The sequence below is a fragment of the Bufo gargarizans genome, chromosome 6, assembly GCF_014858855.1.
Source record: "Bufo gargarizans isolate SCDJY-AF-19 chromosome 6, ASM1485885v1, whole genome shotgun sequence".
NCBI classification, from domain to species: domain Eukaryota; kingdom Metazoa; phylum Chordata; class Amphibia; order Anura; family Bufonidae; genus Bufo; species Bufo gargarizans.
The window spans coordinates 184,193,096-184,215,814 of NC_058085.1; the positions used below are offsets into that span (position 1 = coordinate 184,193,096).

Consider the following 22,719-nt stretch of genomic DNA (forward strand, 5'->3'; position numbering starts at 1 on the left):
AAGATACAATTGTAACAGGCCTTTAGCTGTGCAAGCAGAATTAGGCCAGAACAGGTTTCCATTCAATGAAAAAAGCAGGGATCTTAAATAGTGATTAAAGAAATATTCCGGTTATAGGGGACAACTATTAGATTGGTGAGGGTCCTACCACAGGGAGCCCCACTGATCACGAGAACAGAGGGCCCCATACCCCCCAAAAACGAACAGATTGGCTGGATGGGCATGCACTCCATTCATTTCCATGGCAGTTCTGGAGATATGAACTGTAGGACCCCGCCTAGGTTCCGTAGAGGCCGGCGCGCCTAGGTTCCGTAGAGGCCGACGCGCCTAGGTTCCGTAGAGGCCGGCGCGCCTAGGTTCCGTAGAGGCCGGCACGCCTAGGTTCCGTAGAGGCCGGCGCGCCTAGGTTCCGTAGAGGCCGGCGCGCCTAGGTTCCGTAGAGGCCGGCACGCCTAGGTTCCGTAGAGGCCGGCGCGCCTAGGTTCCGTAGAGGCCGGCGCGCCTAGGTTCCGCGTCAGCGCAGGGTTCTTAATAAATTACACCACAAGGGTATTAGTGCTTGACTTTTCATGGTCACTGGTCTGGCCCCAACCCTTTAATCAGTTTAATCGCTGCTCAGCAGTCCCATGTAAACATAGAGCTTTTCTAAATTTTGTTTTTCTGTAAAGTCTGGGTTCATAGTAGGAGGAGCTTCTGTCGGCTGCTCGATGGGGGAGGGGTTATGTAGAGAAAATGTATTAAAAAAAAGAAGTAAAAAGAGACCTCCTTTAAGCGGACACCCCCTTTAATAAGAGAGTAAGAATGTCTCATTGCTCCGTGCACACAGCGGTGTCGGGGGAAGTGCGGATAAATGAGGCGCAGAGTATTGCGCGGTTACATTGTATTGTTAATTAGCAGCCGTAGGATGTGGGGTCGGAGCCCCTCTCCCGGGATAGAAAGCTCTCGGATACGCGGGGCTGAGCTTCCTCGCTGCTCGGAGAATCTGCTGGAAAAGAACTTAATATGGTATTGATTGTGCGCCTCGTCTGTGAGTGCGATAAAACATTAGTGATCCATTATGTTCCATGTATCTCTTTGAAGGGAGCGAGGTGCTGGTCTCTGTGACGGAGGCATTTGCCCGGAGGCACGTCCTCTCCGCAGACAGGAATACGTTCTCCACACCATATATGGCGACACTTTTAAGTTTTTAATATAAACGAGGGTGGCGGGGGGGGGGGGGGGGGGGGTGCTTGCTGGATGCCGCGCTGCTTCAGTGGAAAAATCGGGGGCCCGAATAAAAACTTTCCTGAATGTGAAGGGGGGGGGGGGCAGTTCTGGGGTTAATCATGGAACTTAACATGGAGCAGAACATGAACCTGGACAGCGGCAGCCCGTCCCACAGATAGACCGCGGATCAGGGCATCTCATGGCCGGCAGGTGTAGACCTCGCATCTGCCAGCCGCATGGGGAAAAGACTGCAGAGAATGCCCGATAGATAGCCATTCTAGAACTGGCAAACCTCCCCTGCGGCGCGTGTCTGCCCCCCCGTACATCCAGTGCACTGATTACTTCCTAATTTATATGTATAAAGCCTCATTCACTCGTCAGTGATTTCCATCAGTGATCGTGAGCCAAAACCAGGTGTGTAGCCTCCACAGACATGAGGAATAAGGGAAAGAGCTGCACCTGTTCTGGTTTCGGCTCAAAATCACTGATAGAAATCACTGAACGAACACTGACGTGTGAATGAGGCCTGAGTGAGGCTCCAAATCCTCTACAGAGGCATAAAGTCATATGTAATGCCTACAGCCACCACCAGATGGAGCTCAGTGGAGTTCACTGTACACTCAGCTCCCCCTAGTGGTGGCTGCAGGGGGCATCATTTTATTATGTAACTCCATGTCTATGCAGGGGATTGGGAGCTCTGTAGAAAATGGATCTGAGTGTTATGTGATATATTGTAAGAATATTCAGCACAGAAGGTGAAATGTAAAAACACTGTAATTATAAAAGGTGGAGTATCACTTTAAACCCATTTGGTTATTGTCTGTAATTAATGCTGCCAAGTGCAGCTTTTATCTGGGGGGGGGGCGGCGGAGGGGGCTTTGGCACAGAATACTGTTTGCACCGTCCTCACACTGTAGTTACCCCTCCGCTGCTGATATCATAGAGGGACGCCTGTGTCACCTTGAGGATTTCAGCTCTGCAGGCAGAATCTGCAGAGACCATATAGTGCTGGTCAGAGATAGAGAATCCATGTGACCAGCAGACGTGGTGATCGGGGTTAAGGGCAGTCACCCCTGAACCTTCAGGTTTTGAGTGATGTTGGGTTTTTAATTCTGTCCTGGATCATAAACCACAAAATCGTTCCAACTTCTCGTTCCCAGAAACAACTTGTTCTGAGATGATCCAAGAACGGCGGAGGTATTAACCTCTTCCGTGCCGAACATCTGCAGAGCCGTTGAGTTCTGCAATACGGACAGAGCCATGAACATATGGCGGGGAGTCAGGGCTGCGAATAAACGGTGCTATTGTTCAGAGACCGCGAGAAACGTTTAGTTACATTTTCTGACATTAAATAGTTTTTCCTCAGGATACAAAATTCCCCTTTGTTTGATTGCAGGAACATGGTGGGTGAATGCAGCTGCCAGGTGCCCGTGATGCTGCAGGAGGACGCGCTCGCAGGCAGGGCGCTCACACAGTAAGTCACCGCGGGTTCTCTGGACGAGCGGCTGCTATTTCTGCTCTGCTAATTCTCTTCCCTCTCAGACCTATGAGCCCCTAATCCCCTAAATGTGACCCATCCACAGACAGCCGGGGACTGGGGCCGGAGAGCTTTTTTTTTGGGCTGTTTCCCTTATAAGGCCACTGAAGTCATCACTGATGCAATAAAGCGATGGACTCGCATCCTTCACATCGCTCTCTCCTCCCCTAGGACTTTTCTTCCCTGCTCACAATTTGTTTGATTTGAAAGCCAAACCTCCTAAGTGCCTCTTTCTCTTTCCTCTCGCTGACACTTAGGCAAAGGGAGCAGCCGGGCTTTTCAGAAAGAGATGGATGTGGACCTGACAGTGCACTAAGGATTGGAGGTTTGACCCACAGAGCTGACGATCAAGAGAGCATCCGTGGTGTACTCAAGAGGAGAATAGAGGTTAAAGAACGTACAGAGGAAAAGCTCCGGAAGCAAGAAGCTGAGCAGCTGGACTTCCGTAATCTGCTGGGAAAGAAGGTGACCACCAGAACCGTTTCTGAGGAGAACCTTAAAGACGTCTCGGCCGATCAGATGGACTTCAGAGCCAACCTTCAGCGACAGGTCAAGCCAAAGTCCTCGTTGGAGGATGAGCGCAAAGTCCACAGCCCACAGCAGGTGGATTTCCGATCCGTACTGGGAAAAAAGACTCCTGTCTCAAAGCCCCCTGTAGTGGAAAAAGTTGTAGCCAAACCCGCCACCCCCGACTTCAGGTCAGTCCTAGGAAATAAGAAGAAAGTGCCAACCGAGAATGGAAATGCCAACGGCAACAGCGCTGAGCCCCACGAAAACGCCGAGCCGTTCAGCAGAGAGGACAAACTGAAGCCGCTGGTCAAAAATGAAAAGCCAAAGCCTGCTGTCAAGGAGGAAGTTCTGAAGCCGGTGATCAGTCTGGAGAAATCAAAGTCTCCGTTCACCCAGGAAAAAGCCAAACCTCCGGCCGTGAAGGACGAGAAGCCGAAACCTGGCGCCAAGGAGGAGAATGCGAAGCCAGTGGTCAACCAGGAAAAGGCGAAACCCCCGACCAAAGAGGACAATGCAAAACCAGTGGTCAACCAGGAAAAGGCGAAACCCCTGACTAAAGATGACAATGCAAAACCAGTGGTCAACCAGGAAAAGGTGAAACCCCCAACCAAAGAGGACAATGCAAAACCAGTGGTCAACCAGGAAAAGGCGAAACCCCCAACCAAAGAGGACAATGCAAAACCAGTGGTCAACCAGGAAAAGGCAAAGGTGACGGTCAATGAAGAAATTGCAAAACCAGCCGTAAACCAGGAAAAAGCAAAGCCCTCAGGAAAGGAGGAGAAGTTAAAAGCTGCAGCCAATGAAGAAAGCACCAGACCCCCAGTCAAGGAAGATGCTGCTAAGCCCTCCGCGGTGGAGGAGAACTCCAAACCTGCCGCCAAGGAGGAGCAGGTTGAGCAGAACTGTGTGTCCGTGGTGGATGGAGAAGTAGAGAACTGTACGACTGTAGAGAGTGCGGTGGGAACTCCACCTGTTTTCTCCGAGGTCTTACAAGATGCCAAGTTGGTGGATGGAGACAAGCTGGCTCTACAGTGCCGGGTCACCTCAGAGCCACCACCAACCATCACGTGGACTCTCAATGGAAAAGTCATAAAATCGTCAAAATTCATTGTGCTCGCTCAGGAAGGTAATTATGAGCATGTCCCCCTTGGTGTGAGAGCCCTGTCCCCTCTTTGGTGTGAGAGCCCTGTCCCCTCTTTGGTGTGAGAACCCTGTCCCCCCTTTGGGGTGAGAGCCCTGCCCCCCCTTTGGGGTGAGAGCCCTGCCCCCCCTTTGGGGTGAAAGCCCTGCCCCCCCTTTGGGGTGAGAGCCCTGTCCCTCTTTGGGGTGAGAGTGCGTCTCATGTCATGTGAATTGTAATGAGCTCACCTTGCCAGACTGTTTCATTGTAAAATGAGAAAATGTAGCAATTTCCTGCTTGCTATTAATGAATGGAACAACCCTCCCTGATGTAATGCTGCTCACAGATTTGTTACAATGTATCAATGTAAATAATCCTCTGAGGTAAACAGTCAGCAGCACAAATCTCCCTTCTGTCCTGAAAGTTTGTTACATTTCCCCTGCAACATTGTATCACTCTGGAGTCCAGGCTGTTTGCCGACTGATTACAATTGTAACAAATCCTCAGCTGTGAGCAGTATTATCTATGCATTCTTTGGCTGCATGCAGATATCTTAAACAATGCAGTCAAACAGTAAATATAACAGCGACAGCAAAAGATCTGTGACACTGTGAAGTCTGTTGGGAGTTGTAGTGCAATAAGCAGAGCAGGTGTGATGATTCTCCATGTACATGACTCTTACTTGGGGCATCTTACACATTGCCGGTGACTTCGGCTGTCATGTGCCAGGAGGGGTTAATATGCCTGGTAGTGGGGGAGTAGTGTGTTTGGGGGCTTGTCGCTGAGACCCCGTTTCTTGGTTCCTCTCTCTTGGCACATTCTCCTCGGGGGAGGGGGATCCGCTCTTTCCCACAGTAAAGTTGTGTAATAAATTGTGATCCTTGTTTTATAGTCTGAGCTGCTGCCAGGTCGCTGTGTCTGATACTGCTGCTGTGTCGTCTCAGTGTGTGACCCGCTGAAACCCTCAGCAGGCTCTGGCAGTGTGGTATCAGGTGATGTGGAGACCCCAGGGTCCTTGTGGGAGGCAGAGGCCAGTCTGTCTCCACAGGGTTAAAGGTGTGAGAATCAGACTGTCCCCCCACAAGTCATTCCGTTGGTCGCCGGGCCAGCTAGGGCCCATCACTAATGGCAGAGCATCCATATCAGGGATCCTACCAGAGGGGCTCCCTGCACTGGGCCGTCGCTGACAGAGGTGCTCCCTCTCTTCACTGCAGTTCTGTAATTATTTTCATGAACTAGGAAGCTCAGTATGAACAGATACAGATATAGGACCCGATCAGATGTGAGAAAGCCAGTATAAACCCAGATTACCAGAAACATGGCCTCATCTGTGTGTGGCCACTATTCTACTGGCAGAACAGTGAGTGCAGCTCTGGAGTATTATACAGGATGTAACTCAGGATCAGTACAGGATAAGTAATGTATGTACACAGTGACTGCACCAGCAGAATAGTGAGTGCAGCTCTGGAGTATAATACAGGATGTAACTCAGGATCAGTACAGGATAAGTAATGTATGTACACAGTGACTCCTTCAGCAGAATAGTGAGTGCAGCTCTGGAGTATAATACAGGATGTAACTCAGGATCAGTACAGGATAAGTAATGTATGTACACAGTGACTGCTCCAGCAGAATAGTGAGTGCAGCTCTGGAGTATAATACAGGATGTAACTCAGGATCAGTACAGGATAAGTAATGTATGTACACAGTGACTCCTTCAGCAGAATAGTGAGTGCAGCTCTGGAGTATAATACAGGATGTAACTCAGGATCAGTACAGGATAAGTAATGTATGTACACAGTGACTGCACCAGCAGAATAGTGAGTGCAGCTCTGGAGTATAATACAGGATGTAACTCAGGATCAGTACAGGATAAGTAATGTATGTACACAGTGACTGCACCAGCAGAATAGTGAGTGCAGCTCTGGAGTATAATACAGGATGTAACTCAGGATCAGTACAGGATAAGTAATGTATGTACACAGTGACTGCACCAGCAGAATAGTGAGTGCAGCTCTGGAGTATAATACAGGATGTAACTCAGGATCAGTACAGGATAAGTAATGTATGTACACAGTGACTGCACCAGCAGAATAGTGAGTGCAGCTCTGGAGTATAATACAGGATGTAACTCAGGATCAGTGCAGGATAAGTAATGTCTGTACATAGTGACTGCGCCAGCAGAATAGTGAGTGCAGCTCTGGAGTCTAATACAGGATGTAACTCAGGATCAGTACAGGATAAGTAATGTATGTACACAGTGACTGCGCCAGCAGAATAGTGAGTGCAGCTCTGGAGTATAATACAGGATGTAACTCAGGATCAGTACAGGATAAGTAATGTATGTACACAGTGACTGCGCCAGCAGAATAGTGAGTGCAGCTCTGGAGTATAATACAGGATGTAACTGAGGATCAGTACAGGATAAGTAATGTATGTACACAGTGACTGCGCCAGCAGAATAGTGAGTGCAGCTCTGGAGTATAATACAGGAGGTAACTCAGGATCAGTACAGGATAAGTAATGTATGTACACAGTGACTGCGCCAGCAGAATAGTGAGTGCAGCTCTGGAGTCTAATACAGGATGTAACTCAGGATCAGTACAGGATAAGTAATGTATGTACACAGTGACTGCGCCAGCAGAATAGTGAGTGCAGCTCTGGAGTCTAATACAGGATGTAACTCAGGATCAGTACAGGATAAGTAATGTATGTACACAGTGACTGCGCCAGCAGAATAGTGAGTGCAGCTCTGGAGTATAATACAGGATGTAACTGAGGATCAGTACAGGATAAGTAATGTATGTACACAGTGACTTCACCAGCAGAATAGTGAATGCAGCTCTGGGGTATAATACAGGATGTAACTCAGGATCAGTACAGAATAAGTAATGTATGTACACAGTGACTGCACCAGCAGAACAGTGAGTTCAGCTCTGGAGTATAATACAGGATGTAACTAAGGATCAGTACAGGATAAGTAATGTACGTACCCAGTGACTGCACCAGCAGAATAGTGAGTGCAGCTCTGGAGTATAATACAGGATGTAACTCGGGGTCAGTACAGGATAAATAATGTATGTACACAGTGACTGCACCAGCAGAATAGTGAGTGCAGCTCTGGAGTATAATACAGGATGTAACTCAGGATCAGTACAGGATAAGTAATGTATGTACACAGTGACTGCACCCGCAGAATAGTGAGTGCAGCTCTGGAGTATAATACAGGATGTAACTCAGGATCAGTGCAGGAAAAGTAATGTATGTACACAGTGACTGCACCAGCAGAATAGTGAGTGCAGCTCTGAAGTATAATACAGGATGTAACTCAGGATCAGCGCAGGATAAGTAATGTATGTACACAGTGACTGCACCAGCAGAATAGTGAGTGCAGCTCTGGAGTATAATACAGGATGTAACTCAGGATCAGTACAGGATAAGTAATGTATATACACAGTGACTGCACCAGCAGAATAGTGAGTGCAGCTCTGGAGTATAATACAGGATGTAACTCGGGGTCAGTACAGGATAAGTGATGTATGTACACAGTGACTGCACCAGCAGAATAGTGAGTGCAGCTCTGGAGTATAATACAGGATGTAACTCAGGATCAGTACAGGATAAGTAATGTATGTACACAGTGACTGCACCAGCAGAACAGTGAGTGCAGCTCTGGAGTATAATACAGGATGTAACTCGGGGTCAGTACAGGATAAGTAATGTATGTACACAGTGACTGCACCAGCAGAATAGTGAGTGCAGCTCTGGAGTATAATACAGGATGGAACTCAGGATCAGTGCAGGATAAGTAATGTATGTACACGGTGACTGCACCAGCAGAATAGTGAGTGCAGCTCTGGAGTATAATACAGGATGTAACTCAGGATCAGTACAGGATAAGTAATGTATGTACACAGTGACTCCACCAGCAGAATAGTGAGTGCAGCTCTGGAGTATAATACAGGATGTAACTCGGGGTCAGTACAGGATAAGTAATGTATGTACACAGTGACTGCACCAGCAGAATAGTGAGTGCAGCTCTGGAGTATAATACAGGATGTAACTCAGGATCGGTACAGGATAAGTAATGTATGTACACAGTGACTGCACCCGCAGAATAGTGAGTGCAGCTCTGGAGTATAATACAGGATGTAACTCAGGATCAGTGCAGGATAAGTAATGTATGTACACAGTGACTGCACCAGCAGAATAGTGAGTGCAGCTCTGGAGTATAATACAGGATGTAACTCAGGATCAGTACAGGATAAGTAATGTATGTACACAGCGACTGCACCAGCAGAATAGTGAGTGCAGCTCTGGAGTATAATACAGGATGTAACTCAGGATCAGTACAGGATAAGTAATGTATGTACACAGTGACTCCACCAGCAGAATAGTGAGTGCAGCTCTGGAGTATAATACAGGATGTAACTCAGGATCAGTACAGGATAAGTAATGTATGTACACAGTGACTGCACCAGCAGAATAGTGAGTGCAGCTCTGGAGTATAATACAGGATGTAACTCAGGATCAGTACAGGATAAGTAATGTATGTACACAGTGACTGCACCCGCAGAATAGTGAGTGCAGCTCTGGAGTATAATACAGGATGGAACTCAGGATCAGTGCAGGATAAGTAATGTATGTACACGGTGACTGCACCAGCAGAATAGTGAGTGCAGCTCTGGAGTATAATACAGGATGTAACTCAGGATCAGTACAGGATAAGTAATGTATGTACACAGTGACTCCACCAGCAGAATAGTGAGTGCAGCTCTGGAGTATAATACAGGATGTAACTCGGGTCAGTACAGGATAAGTAATGTATGTACACAGTGACTGCACCAGCAGAATAGTGAGTGCAGCTCTGGAGTATAATACAGGATGTAACTCAGGATCGGTACAGGATAAGTAATGTATGTACACAGTGACTGCACCCGCAGAATAGTGAGTGCAGCTCTGGAGTATAATACAGGATGTAACTCAGGATCAGTGCAGGATAAGTAATGTATGTACACAGTGACTGCACCAGCAGAATAGTGAGTGCAGCTCTGGAGTATAATACAGGATGTAACTCAGGATCAGTACAGGATAAGTAATGTATGTACACAGCGACTGCACCAGCAGAATAGTGAGTGCAGCTCTGGAGTATAATACAGGATGTAACTCAGGATCAGTACAGGATAAGTAATGTATGTACACAGTGACTCCACCAGCAGAATAGTGAGTGCAGCTCTGGAGTATAATACAGGATGTAACTCAGGATCAGTACAGGATAAGTAATGTATGTACACAGTGACTGCACCAGCAGAATAGTGAGTGCAGCTCTGGAGTATAATACAGGATGTAACTCAGGATCAGTACAGGATAAGTAATGTATGTACACAGTTGTTTATGTAGGGTGTGTTGTGCAGTGGGATCCGACTTCTTTTTGTTGGGGGTGTTTATATGTTCAGTGTCGGCAGCAGAGATGAGTATTCCTGTTCTCCCCTCTTTTTGCTCTGGGAGGATATATATTCTGGTATCGCAGTATCACAATGTCTCAAGAAATTAAGACTCTTAAAGGAAACTTTATTTGCATTTTTCTTTTTTCTGCAGTTTTCTGGATGCATGCTGCAGTGTAAAGAATGGAGGTTTCCATTCTAGTTGTCCTGGTTGCATTAGGTGTTCCATCTATATATGTCATATAATTACTTTATTTCCTTGTCTATGTTTAGTATACCTGTTTTATGTTCCTAGACTGCATCCATGATAAAATCCTCCATCTCAGTGGCACATTCCCACACTCCAAAGACATACAGATAGGGAGCTTAGATTGTGAGCTCCTCTGGGGACAGCGTGATGAGAATGTCTGTACGGCGCTGTGGAATATGTCAGTGATATATCAGGGATGAGAATTTCTGTACAGTGCTGTGGAATATGTCAGTGATATATCAGGGATGAGAATGTCTGTACAGCGCTGTGGAATATGTCAGTGATATGTAAGTGATGAGAATGTCTGTACAGTGCTGTGGAATATGTCAGTGATATATCAGGGATGAGAATGTCTGTACAGTGCTGTGGAATATGTCAGTGATATATAAGGGATGAGAATGTCTGTACAGCGCTGTGGAATATGTCAGTGATATATCAGGGATGAGAATGTCTGTACAGCGCTGTGGAATATGTCAGTGATATATAAGTGATGAGAATGTCTGTACAGCGCTGTGGAATATGTCAGTGATATATAAGGGATGAGAATGTCTGTACAGCGCTGTGGAATATGTCAGTGATATATAAGTGATGAGAATGTCTGTACAGCGCTGTGGAATATGTCAGTGATATATAAGTGATGAGAATGTCTGTACAGCGCTGTGGAATATGTCAGTGATATATAAGGGATGAGAATGTCTGTACAGCGCTGTGGAATATGTCAGTGATATATCAGGGATGAGAATGTCTGGACAGCGCTATAATAAAGAAACCATTAATTTCAGTGCAGGCTGAACCCGGAGAAAGCTGCAAAATAGAAATGACAGTTTATTATCTACAGTGGGGTCTTTCCGTATTCTGAGGGGCTGACGGGTCACTGATGCGGTGTGTGGACGCTGTTTATTGTGATTACATTGTTGCCATTACACAGCCCCCCCTTTCCCCAACACACAAACATAGGGTTCTACCCCACATCACTGCCTGGTCCAGCAGAGCAGAGCCACTCCCTTCAAGGTTACTATGGTTATTGGAGGGTTAATAAACGTTCCCTTCGCTCCGGGGAATTCTGTCTGGGGGTCGGCGAGGTCCCTGTGGAGGAAATGCCAGAAGATTGTGAGAACGGATCTGGATCCTGGCCCAACATGAAAGCCTCAAACATCCGACTCCTGATCCTTATCTCCTGTAACCGATCCTTGTGCCGATTCCCGATCCTGCGCAGTACCACTGCCACATATTCCCGATCCTGCGCAGTACCACTGCCACATATTCCCGATCCTGCGCAGTACCACTGCCACATATTCCCGATCCTGCGCAGTACCACTGCCACATATTCCCGATCCTGCGCATTACCACCGCCACATATTACTGATCCTGCGAAGTACCACTGCCACATATTACTGATCCTGCGCAGTACCACTGCCACATATTACTGATCCTGCGCAATGCCACTGCCACATATTACTGATCCTGCGCAGTACCACTGCCACATATTCCCGATCCTGCGCAGTACCACTGCCACATATTCCCGATCCTGCGCAGTACCACTGCCACATATTCCCGATCCTGCGCAGTACCACTGCCACATATACTGATCCTGCGCAGTACCACTGCCACATATTACTGATCCTGCGCAATGCCACTGCCACATATTCCTGATCCTGCGCAGTACCACTGCCACATATTCCCGATCCTGCGCAGTACCACTGCCACATATTCCCGATCCTGCGCAGTACCACTGCCACATATTCCCGATCCTGCGCAGTACCACTGCCACATATTACTGATCCTGCGCAGTACCACTGCCACATATTACTGATCCTGCGCAATGCCACTGCCACATATTCCTGATCCTGCGCAGTACCACTGCCACATATTCCCGATCCTGCGCAGTACCACTGCCACATATTACTGATCCTGCGCAGTACCACTGCCACATATTCCCGATCCTGCGCAATACCACTGCCACATATTCCTGATCCTGCACAGTACCACTGCCACATATTCCCGATCCTGCGCAGTACCACTGCCACATATTACTGATCCTGCGCAGTACCACCGCCACATTATCCTGATCCTGCACAGTACCACTGCCACATATTACTGATCCTGCGCAGTACCACCGCCACATTATCCTGATCCTGCGCAGTACCACCGCCACATTATCCTGATCCTGCGCAGTACCACTGCCACATATTACTGATCCTGCGCAGTACCACCGCCACATATTCCTGATCCTGCGCAGTACCACTGCCACATATTCCTGATCCTGCGCAGTACTACCGCCACATTATCCTGATCCTGCACAGTACCACTACCACATATTACTGATCCTGCACAGTACCACTGCCACATATTCTCGATCCTGCGCAGTACCACTGCCACATATTCTCGATCCTGCGCAGTACCACTGCCACATATTCCCGATCCTGCGCAGTACTACCGCCACATTATCCTGATCCTGCACAGTACCACCGCCACATGTTACTGATCCTGCGCAGTACCACCGCCACATAGTACTGATCCTGCACAGTACTGCCCCCTATGTATTGCCAATCCTTGACTGTTCCACCGCCGGGTATCTAGTGATACTGTCCTCCTTGGGTATTAGGATCTCCCTGTGCCATCCTTGCAGGTGTCGGGGCCTTCATGTCTCTGTCTCTTCACAGGGTCCGTCTGTTCTCTGACCATCGAGAAGACCTTCCCTGAGGATGGCGGACAGTACAAGTGTGTGGCCGAGAATTCAGCAGGAAAAGCAGAGTGCACCTGTAATGTGACAGTAGAAGGTGAGTGAGCAGGGGGCCTGCTGGGTGTCCTGGGGCCCGCTGAATATCCTGGGGCCCTGCTGGGTGTCCTGGGGCCCCGCTGAATATCCTGGGGCCCTGCTGGGTGTCCTGGGGCCCCGCTGAATATCCTGCGCTGCCGCTGGGTGTCCTGGGCCCCCGCTGAATAGCCTGCACTGCCACTGGGTGTCCTGGGCCCCCGCTGAATATCCCACGCTGCCGCTGGGTGTCCTGGGCCCCCGCTGAATATCCCGCGCTGCCGCTGGGTGTCCTGGGCCCCCGCTGAATATCCTGCGCTGCCACTTGGTGTCCTGGGCCCCCGCTGAATATCCTGCGCTGCCGCTTGGTGTCCTGGGTCCCCGCTGAATAGCCTGCGCTGCCGCTGGGTGTCCTGGGCCCCTGCTGAATATCCTGCGCTGCCGCTGGTAGTCCTGGGCCCCCGCTGAATATCCTACGCTGCCGCTGGGTGTCCTGGGCCCCCGCTGAATATCCTGCGCTGCCGCTGGGTGTCCTGGGCCCCCGCTGAATATCCTGCGCTGCCGCTCGGTGTCCTGGGCCCCTGCTGAATATCCTGCGCTGTCGCTGGGTGTCCTGGGCCCCTGCTGGTTGCAGTGGCGGACTGAGAATATAAAGTGGCCCTGGGAAAAACTATAACAGCCCCGTGTTGTTGGCAGATCCAGATTAAAGGTGTTTTCTCATCTCAGACAATGGGGGCATATCGCTAGGCTATGCCCCCATTGTCTTATAGGTGCAGGACCCACCTCTGGGACCCGCACCTATATCGGGAACGGAGCCCGGCACTGTGGTGGCTGAAGCACTGCGGTCCGGCCACCATCAAGCGGTCTCCCCATAGAAGTGAATGTGAGCGCCCCGCGCATGACCGGCCACAGCTCCCAATCACTTCTATGGTCCCGACGGAAATGGCCGAGCCAGCTCTCGGCTATTTTCGGCAGCCCCGTGCCCCGTAGAAAATGAATGGAGGGCGGCTGCGCATGCGCAGTGCACACACCACCACTTTCGGGGCTCCGTTCTTGATATAGGTGCGGGTCCCAGCGGTGGGACCCTTTCCTATAAAACAGTGGGAGCATATCCTAGCCATATGCCCCCATCGTCTGTGATGAGACAACCCGTTTAACAAAAGACAGGGCCACCAAAGTGCAGCACAAAATACCGCCCCCGCACAACCAGATACCAAAGTATAGAAAAAATACCGCCCCCGCAGAACCAGATACCAAAGTATAGCAAAGAATACCGCCCCCGCAGAACCAGATACCACAGTGCAGCACAATATACTGCCCCCGCAGAACCAGATGCCACAGTGCAGCACAATATACCGCCCCCGCAGAACCAGATACCACAGTGCAGCACAATATACTGCCCCAGCAGAACCAGATACCACAGTGCAGCACAATATACTGCCCCAGCAGAACCAGATACAACTGTGCAGCACAATATACCGCCCCAGCAGAACCAGATACCACAGTGCAGCACAATATACCGCCCCAGCAGAACCGGACACCACAGTGCAGCACAATATACTGCCCCAGCAGTACCAGACACCACAGTGCAGCACAATATACTGCCCCAGCAGAACCAGATACCACTGTGCAGCACAATATACCGCCCCAGCAGAACCAGATACCACAGTGCAGCACAATATACCGCCCCAGCAGAACCAGATACCACAGTGCAGCACAATATACCGCCCCAGCAGAACCAGATACCACATTGCAGCACAATATACCGCCCCCGCACAACCAGATACCAAAGTATAGCAAAGAATACCGCCCCCGCAGAACCAGATACCATAGTGCCGCACAATATACCGCCCCCGCAGAACCAGATACCATAGTGCCGCACAATATACCGCTCCAGCAGAACCAGATACCACAGTGCAGCACAATATACCGCCCCAGCAGAGCTAGATACCACAGTGCAGCACAATATACTGCCCCAGCAGAACCAGATACCACAGTGCAGCACAATATACCGCCCCAGCAGAGCTAGATACCACAGTGCAGCACAATATACCGCCCCAGCAGAACCAGATACCACTGTGCAGCACAATATACTGCCCCAGCAGAGCCATATACCACAGTGTAGCACAATATACCGCCCCAGCAGAACCAGATACCACAGTGCAGCACAATATACCGCCCCAGCAGAGCTAGATACCACAGTGCAGCACAATATACTGCCCCAGCAGAACCAGATACCACAGTGCAGCACAATATACCGCCCCAGCAGAACCAGATACCACAGTGCAGCACAATATACTGCCCCAGCAGAACCAGATACCACAGTGCAGCACAATATACTGCCCCAGCAGAACCAGATACCACAGTGCAGCACAATATACTGCCCCAGCAGAACCAGATACCACAGTGCAGCACAATATACTGCCCCAGCAGAACCAGATACCACAGTGCAGCACAATATACCGCCCCAGCAGAACCAGATACCACAGTGCAGCACAATATACCGCCCTTGTCACAGTATTCAACTGTATTACTGTCCGGAGGATGGATTGAATTCAGGAGGGGCTGTGGCTGAGAGCATCAGAGGGTTATGTACCTGGCTGGTGGCCCTGTGGGGTCTATAGCCAGTCCACCCCTGGCTGCATGTCCTGGGTCAGGCTGGTCACCCCGGGTGCCATGACATGACGCTGTATACTGGAATTGGGGGTGATATAGATCTGTATGTTATGTCTCCATTATTGCAGCACTTCTTATGGCCGCTGAAGCTTCATCATGTTACAGTGACGTTTTCTACAGCTTTTTTTTATAGACTTTTGTTTTGTTTTCTCACCATTTTCAAGATCTTGGTTTACTTGCTGTCAGTGAATTGCATCAGTGTGTTGGTCAGACTGTTAATGGTTCGGCTGCTTATCTCAGTGTGGCATAAAATTGTGTAACTCACTGACAGCAAGCGAGGTTTTAGTAATGGGAAGGAATTGCAGCAGAAATATTCTGCACACAGTAGCCACTTGCAGAGGTTGATAGGGCTTTCCTTACATAGGACTGCCTTCTCCTGCAGACCTCCATATACCTGCCGGTCCCTTACCCTATAGTCTGTGTAGATCATGATGGCTGGCTGCCGGATTACCGCTGATCTCCGCAGCTGTCACACGTGACATCTCCTCACCCGTATTATCTGCCGCTCAGAATTCTTTCTGCTTTTGTTTCAGATACTTCAGGAAAAACTGGGATAACAAAGACCAAGAAGGCAAAAAGTAACACTGCCCCCGCCAACATCTCAGAAAGTAAGTGACCCCCTCACTGCCCCGCCAACATCTCAGAAAGTAAGTGACCCCCTCACTGCCCCGCCAACATCTCAGAAAGTAAGTGACCCCCTAACTGCACGAGACCTGGAGGGGCAATCATGACCTTCAGTGAATCTGGAGAATCCGCAGCAATAACATTAATCTGTCAAATGTGAATGACGAAAAGTCTTCTGACCCTACAGTCTGAGGTCGCTTCTGTCTCTCTGTCTCTGAGGTCGCTTCTCTCTCTCTCTGTCTCTGAGGTCGCTTCTCTCTCTCTGTCTCTGAGGTCGGTTCTCTCTCTCTGTCTCTGAGGTCGGTTCTCTCTCTCTGTCTCTGAGGTCGCTTCTCTCTCTCTCTGTCTCTGAGGTCGGTTCTCTCTCTCTCTGTCTCTGAGGTCGCTTCTCTCTCTCTGTCTCTGAGGTCGCTTCTCTCTCTCTGTCTCTGAGGTCGCTTCTGTCTCTCTGTCTCTGAGGTCGCTTCTCTCTCTCTCTGTCTCTGAGGTCGGTTCTCTCTCTCTGTCTCTGAGGTCGGTTCTCTCTCTCTGTCTCTGAGGTCGGTTCTCTCTCTCTGTCTCTGAGGCCGCTTCTCTCTCTGTCTCTGAGGTCGCTTCTGTCTCTCTGTCTCTGAGGTCGCTTCTCTCTCTCTCTGTCTCTGAGGTCGGTTCTCTCTCTCTGTCTCTGAGGTCGGTTCTCTCTCTCTGTCTCTGAGGCCGCTTCTCTCTCTGTCTCTGAGGCCGCTTCTCTCTCTGTCTCTGAGGTCGCTTCTCTCTCTGTCTCTGAGGTCAGTTCTGCCTCTGAGGTCGGTTCTGCCTCTGAGGTCGGTTCTGCCTCTGAGGTCGGTTCTGCCTCTGAGGTCGGTTCTGCCTCTGAGGTCGGTTCTGCCTCTGAGGTCGGTTCTGCCTCTGAGGTCGGTTCTGTCTCTGAGGTCGGTTCTGCCTCTGAGGTCGGTTCTGCCTCTGAGGTCGGTTCTGTCTCTGAGGTCGGTTCTGTCTCTGAGGTCGGTTCTGTCTCTGAGGTCGGTTCTGTCTCTGAGGTCGGTTCTGCCTCTGAGGTCGGTTCTGCCTCTGAGGTCGGTTCTGCCTCTGAGGTCGGTTCTGCCTCTGAGGTCGGTTCTGCCTCTGAGGTCGGTTCTGCCTCTGAGGTCGGTTCTCTCTCTGAGGTCGGTTCTCTCTCTGAGGTCGGTTCTCTCTCTGAGGTCGGTTCTCTCTCTGAGGTCGGTTCTCTCTCTCTGTCTCTGAGGTGAGGTCGGTTCTCTCTCTCTCTGTCTCTGAGGTGAGGTCGGTTCTCTCTCTCTCTGTCTCTGAGGTGAGGTCGTTCTCTGTCTCTCTCTCTGAGGTCGGTTCTCTCTCTGAAGTCGGTTCTCTCTCTGAAGTCGGTTCTCTCTCTCTGTCTCTGAGGTCGGTTCTCTCTCTCTGTCTCTGAGGTCGGTTCTCTCTCTCTGTCTCTGAGGCCGCTTCTCTCTCTCTGTCTCTGAGGCCGCTTCTCTCTCTCTGTCTCTGAGGCCGCTTCTCTCTCTCTGTCTCTGAGGCCTCTTCTCTCTCTCTGTCTCTGAGGCCTCTTCTCTCTCTCTGTCTCTGAGGCCTCTTCTCTCTCTGTCACCCTGTTGCTGAGATCAGCTCTCGCCCGCTTTCTGTGGCCTCTTCTGACGCTGGTTCTCGCCCGCTTTCGGTGGCCTGTTCTCGCCACTCTTCTGACGCTGGTTCTCGCCCGCTTTCGGTGGCCTGTTCTCGCCACTCTTCTGACGCTGGTTCTCGCCCGCTTTCTGTGGCCTGTTCTCGACACTCTTCTGACGCTGGTTCTCGCCCGCTTTTTGTGGCCTGTTCTCACCCTGTTGTTGTCGCCGGTTCTCGCCCACTTTCGGTGGCCTGTTCTCACCCGCTTTCGGTGGCCTGTTCTCACCACTCTTCTGACGCTGGTTCTCGCCCGCTTTCTGTGGCCTGTTCTCGCCACTCTTCTGACGCTGGTTCTCGCCCGCTTTCTGTGGCCTCTTCTGACGCTGGTTCTCGCCCGCTTTCTGTGGCCTGTTCTCGCTACTCTTCTGACGCTGGTTCTCGCCCGCTTTCTGTGGCCTGTTCTCGACACTCTTCTGACGCTGGTTCTCGCCCGCTTTCTGTGGCCTCTTCTGACGCTGGTTCTCGCCCGCTTTCTGTGGCCTGTTCTCGCCACTCTTCTGACGCTGGTTCTCGCCCGCTTTCTGTGGCCTGTTCTCGCCCGCTTTCTGTGGCCTGTTCTCGCCCGCTTTCTGTGGCCTGTTCTCGCCACTCTTCTGACGCTGGTTTGTTCTCTTGGACAGTTTAAGGTTGATGCTCCTACTGGCCACCACCCAGAGATCAGCGGCGTTGCCCTTCTGTCCATGTGCTGCAGATGACTTCCATATGTTTCTGTAACCCTCCTGCTGGGTCATGTGAACATCCTGTGTGGGAGCAGCAGATCAGGGACAACACGTGTTTAACCTCTTCAGTGCTGACAGGCCGTCTCTTTCACTTGAATCGCTGAGCTGCATTGTCCACTCTGGTTAATAGTGCAGCATCGGGGGCCACCAGCCCAGGACTGGACGTACCTATCCATCCATGGTCAGGGTTTGCTGCGCAGTGTGTTGCTCCGGATATTTTCTCCAGTTCATCAGGATGTTGGACTTTGCTCCTGCTGTGGAATGAGGGTCCTATATTATTGAGGTGACGAGCATTATAAAAGGGTTAATCATTCAAAGAGGGGTTTCCAAAGATCATAACTGCTGTAAAGGACCATGAAGTAAAGGTGCAAGAGCCTGGTGCCAGCTGCCGGTCATATGTTCTAACCCAAGAGCTGGGTGCCAGCTGCCAATCACCCAATAATTTAGTGACGGATGCCAGTTATGTGGTCCTTCCCTAAGAGCCTGACGCCTTCTGCCAGGTATATGGTTCTCCTAATCTAAGAATCCAAGAAATTAGTGTCTGCTGCCAGTCTTATGGTCCTGTCCTAAGAGCTTGATATCTTCTGCCAGTTTTATGGTCCTGCCCTAAGAGCCTGGTGTCTGCTGCCAATCTTATGGTTCTGTCCTAAGAGGCTGGTGTCTGCTGCCAGTCTTATGGTTCTGTCCTAAGAGGCTGGTGTCTGCTGCCAGTCTTATGGTTCTGTCCTAAGAGGCTGGTGTCTGCGGCCAGTCTTATGGTCCCGTCCTAAGAGCCTGGTGTCTGCTGCCAATCTTATGGTCCCGTCCTAAGAGACTGGTGTCTGCTGCCAATCTTATGGTCCCGTCCTAAGAGACTGGTGTCTGCTGCCAATCTTATGGTTCTGTCCTAAGAGACTGGTGTCTGCTGCCAGTCTTATGGTTCTGTCCTAAGAGCCTGGTGTCTGCTGCCAGTCTTATGGTCCCGTCCTAAGAGCCTGGTGTCTGCTGCCAGTCTTATGGTTCTGTCCTAAGAGCCTGGTGTCTGCTGCCAGTCTTATGGTCCCGTCCTAAGAGCCTGGTGTCTGCTGCCAATCTTATGGTTCTGTCCTAAGAGCCAGGTGTCTGCTGCCAGTCTTATGGTCCTGTCCTAAGAGACTGGTGTCTGCTGCCAGTCTTATGGTTCTGTCCTAAGAGCCTGGTGTCTGCTGCCAATCTTATGGTCCTGTCCTAAGAGACTGGTGTCTGCTGCCAGTCTTATGGTTCTGTCCTAAGAGCCTGGTGTCTTCTGCCAATCTTATGGTTCTGTCCTAAGAGCCTGGTGTCTGCTGCCAGTCTTATGGTTCTGTCCTAAGAGCCTGGTGTCTGCTGCCAGTCTTATGGTTCTGTCCTAAGAGCCTAGTGTCTTCTGCCAATCTTAAGGTTCTGTCCTAAGAGGCTGGTGTCTGCTGCCAGTCTTATGGTTCTGTCCTAAGAGACTGGTGTCTGCTGCCAGTCTTATGGTTCTGTCCTAAGAGCCTGGTGTCTGCGGCCAGTCTTATGGTTCTGTCCTAAGAGCCTGGTGTCTGCTGCCAGTCTTATGGTTCTGTCCTAAGAGGCTGGTGTCTGCTGCCAGTCTTATGGTTCTGTCCTAAGAGCCTGGTGTCTGCTGCCAGTCTTATGGTTCTGTCCTAAGAGGCTGGTGTCTGCTGCCAGTCTTATGGTTCTGTCCTAAGAGCCTGGTGTCTGCTGCCAGTCTTATGGTTCTGTCCTAAGAGACTGGTGTCTGCTGCCAGTCTTATGGTTCTGTTCTAAGAGCCTGGTGTCTGCTGCCAGTCTTATGGTTCTGTCCTAAGAGACTGGTGTCTGCTGCCAGTCTTATGGTTCTGTCCTAAGAGACTGGTGTCTGCTGCCAGTCTTATGGTTCTGTCCTAAGAGCCTGGTGTCTGCTGCCAGTCTTATGGTCCTGTCCTAAGAGACTGGTGTCTGCTGCCAGGCTTATGGTTCTGTCCTAAGAGCCTGGTGTCTGCTGCCAGTCTTATGGTCCTGTCCTAAGAGGCTGGTGCCTGAGGCTAGTCTGATAGGACATTCTTGTGTTATTGGTGTGTGATATGGGGAAACAGCTCTACTTGTCTGAACACTGTTTGTGTAGATTAAATTAAATGATCTGGACTGACATTCTGCTGTTTGGCCACAAGATGCCGCAGTTTCCTAAACACAGCTACAGACTGCACATATATGTCCATATTCATGAGAGAAGTGGAGTTACACAGAACCTGGAGATGGAGAGAAAGGGAGCAGCCATCTTAGAGGGAGCTGAGACCGAGGAACTGTGTTAGCAGGGGATCCGACGGCATCCAGGTGTGGGAGCATCCCTCAGTGACCAAGGCTGTAGCTAAGTGAAGCTGACTGTGTCCAAGACCCTGATCCTGTCCAGAGGGAGGAGGATTGAGAGCTGAGGAGCAAAGCGACATACACTGCGATACTGCATGCTTGTTGGAGAGGCATTTGTTCTATTCAGAGTCACCAGTGAATGCAGAGCAGACCCGGGTCGGTAAGATCGTGCACGCACCTCATTACAGTGTTGGTGCCTAGAGACTGAGACCAGGCCTGTAGTTAGTGAGGGTTTCTGTTTGTGTCAGGCCACAAGTGTTGCTACTGTTCATTGCAAGGATTCCATAACTTAAAGGGATATTTCACACTGGAGAACTGATGAACTTCCCCACAAACCCAAGCCAGGCTGGCGTTTTGCTCAGAAGGAATACTCAGGAACGTGTTACAAGACCAGTTATGGGAGGGGGAATCCTGTAGAGCACCGTTAGATTGTAAGCTATTGTGCTAATAACAGGTAAGGTGTGGCAGTTTAGTTGTGCCCGTCAGTAGGTAAATGACCACGCTTTCCTCCTGCATCCACCGGAGGGCGCCACGCTGTGCAGCACAAAGGTCTCAGCCTTCGGGCCGGGTGTATGTAAATCTTTTGTGTGTTCCCAGCATTTGTGGTTGTGTCCATTCAGGGCCGGCCTTTGGGGTGTGCGGGCTGTGCGGCCGCACAGGGCGCCATAGCAACAGGGGCGCCGGGCGGCCGACAGCCCGCAATGTAATATGGGCAGGCGAGGCGGCACTTATGTTTCCCCCCCCCCCTCCTGTACTCAGCAGGGGGCGCCCGGCGCCCGTTGCGGTAAAAAAAAAAGTTGCTTATATAAGTTGGGGGCGGCTGGCGGCGCCCCTCATTCTGCGCCGCCTGAGTGGCTTGCCGCTCTAAAGAATCCTGCCTGCGCCTGTTAGTGTAGCGTGGCCGAGCTCTGTTAGGTCCGCGGTACAGGAGCTTTTGTTTCCTGTACCCGGCCGGACTGACAGGAAGTGCTCACTTAGTGTGCACTTCCTGTCAGTCCGGCCGGGTACAGGAAACAAATGCTCCTGTACCGCGGATCGAACAGAGCTCGGCCACGCTACACTAGAGGTACACTAGAGTGACAAGGGGGGAGGAAAGAAAGAGAGAGAGTGACAAGGGGGGAGGAAAGAAAGAGAGAGTGACGAGGGGGGAGGAAAGAAAGAGAGAGAGTGACAAGGGGGGAGGGAAGAGAGAGAGTGACAAGGGGGGAGGGGGGAGGAAATAATGAGAGTGATGGGGGGGGGAGGAAATAATGAGTGATGGGGGGGGGGAGGAAATAATGAGTGATGGGGGGGGGGGAGGAAATAATGAGTGATGGGGGGGGGGGAAATAATGAGAGTGATGGGGGGGGGGGAAATAATGAGAGTGATGGGGGGGGGGGGGAAATAATGAGAGTGATGGGGGGGGGGGGGAAATAATGAGAGTGATGGGGGGGGGGGGAAATAATGAGAGTGATGGGGGGGGGGAAATAATGAGAGTGATGGGGGGGGGGGAAATAATGAGAGTGATGGGGGGGGGGGAAATAATGAGAGTGATGGGGGGGGAAATAATGAGAGTGATGGGGGGGGGAATAGTGAGAGTGATGGGGGGGGGAATAATGAGAGTGATGGGGGGGGGGATAATGAGCGTGACAAGGGAGGGCGGGTGGAATAATGAGTGACAAGGGGGGAGGAAAGAAAGAGAGAGAGTGACAAGGGGGGAGGAAAGAAAGAGAGAGTGACGAGGGGGGAGGAAAGAAAGAGAGAGAGTGACAAGGGGGGAGGGAAGAGAGAGAGTGACAAGGGGGGAGGGGGGAGGAAATAATGAGAGTGATGGGGGGGGGAGGAAATAATGAGTGATGGGGGGGGGGAGGAAATAATGAGTGATGGGGGG

General features: G+C 50.6%; 1 protein-coding gene across 1 annotated transcript in view; it reads left to right on the forward strand.

Annotated features, from left to right (window-relative positions):
- The window catches only part of MYLK (myosin light chain kinase), a 117,939-nt gene that overhangs the window by 56,768 nt on the left and 38,452 nt on the right, over nucleotides 1-22,719 (forward strand). Inside the window, exons 14-17 of the mRNA XM_044299572.1 lie at nucleotides 2,603-2,680; nucleotides 3,001-4,379; nucleotides 12,731-12,847; nucleotides 16,032-16,106. Coding sequence (XP_044155507.1) covers nucleotides 2,603-2,680; nucleotides 3,001-4,379; nucleotides 12,731-12,847; nucleotides 16,032-16,106 — 1,649 coding nt within the window. The remainder of the gene's footprint in view (nucleotides 1-2,602; nucleotides 2,681-3,000; nucleotides 4,380-12,730; nucleotides 12,848-16,031; nucleotides 16,107-22,719) is intronic.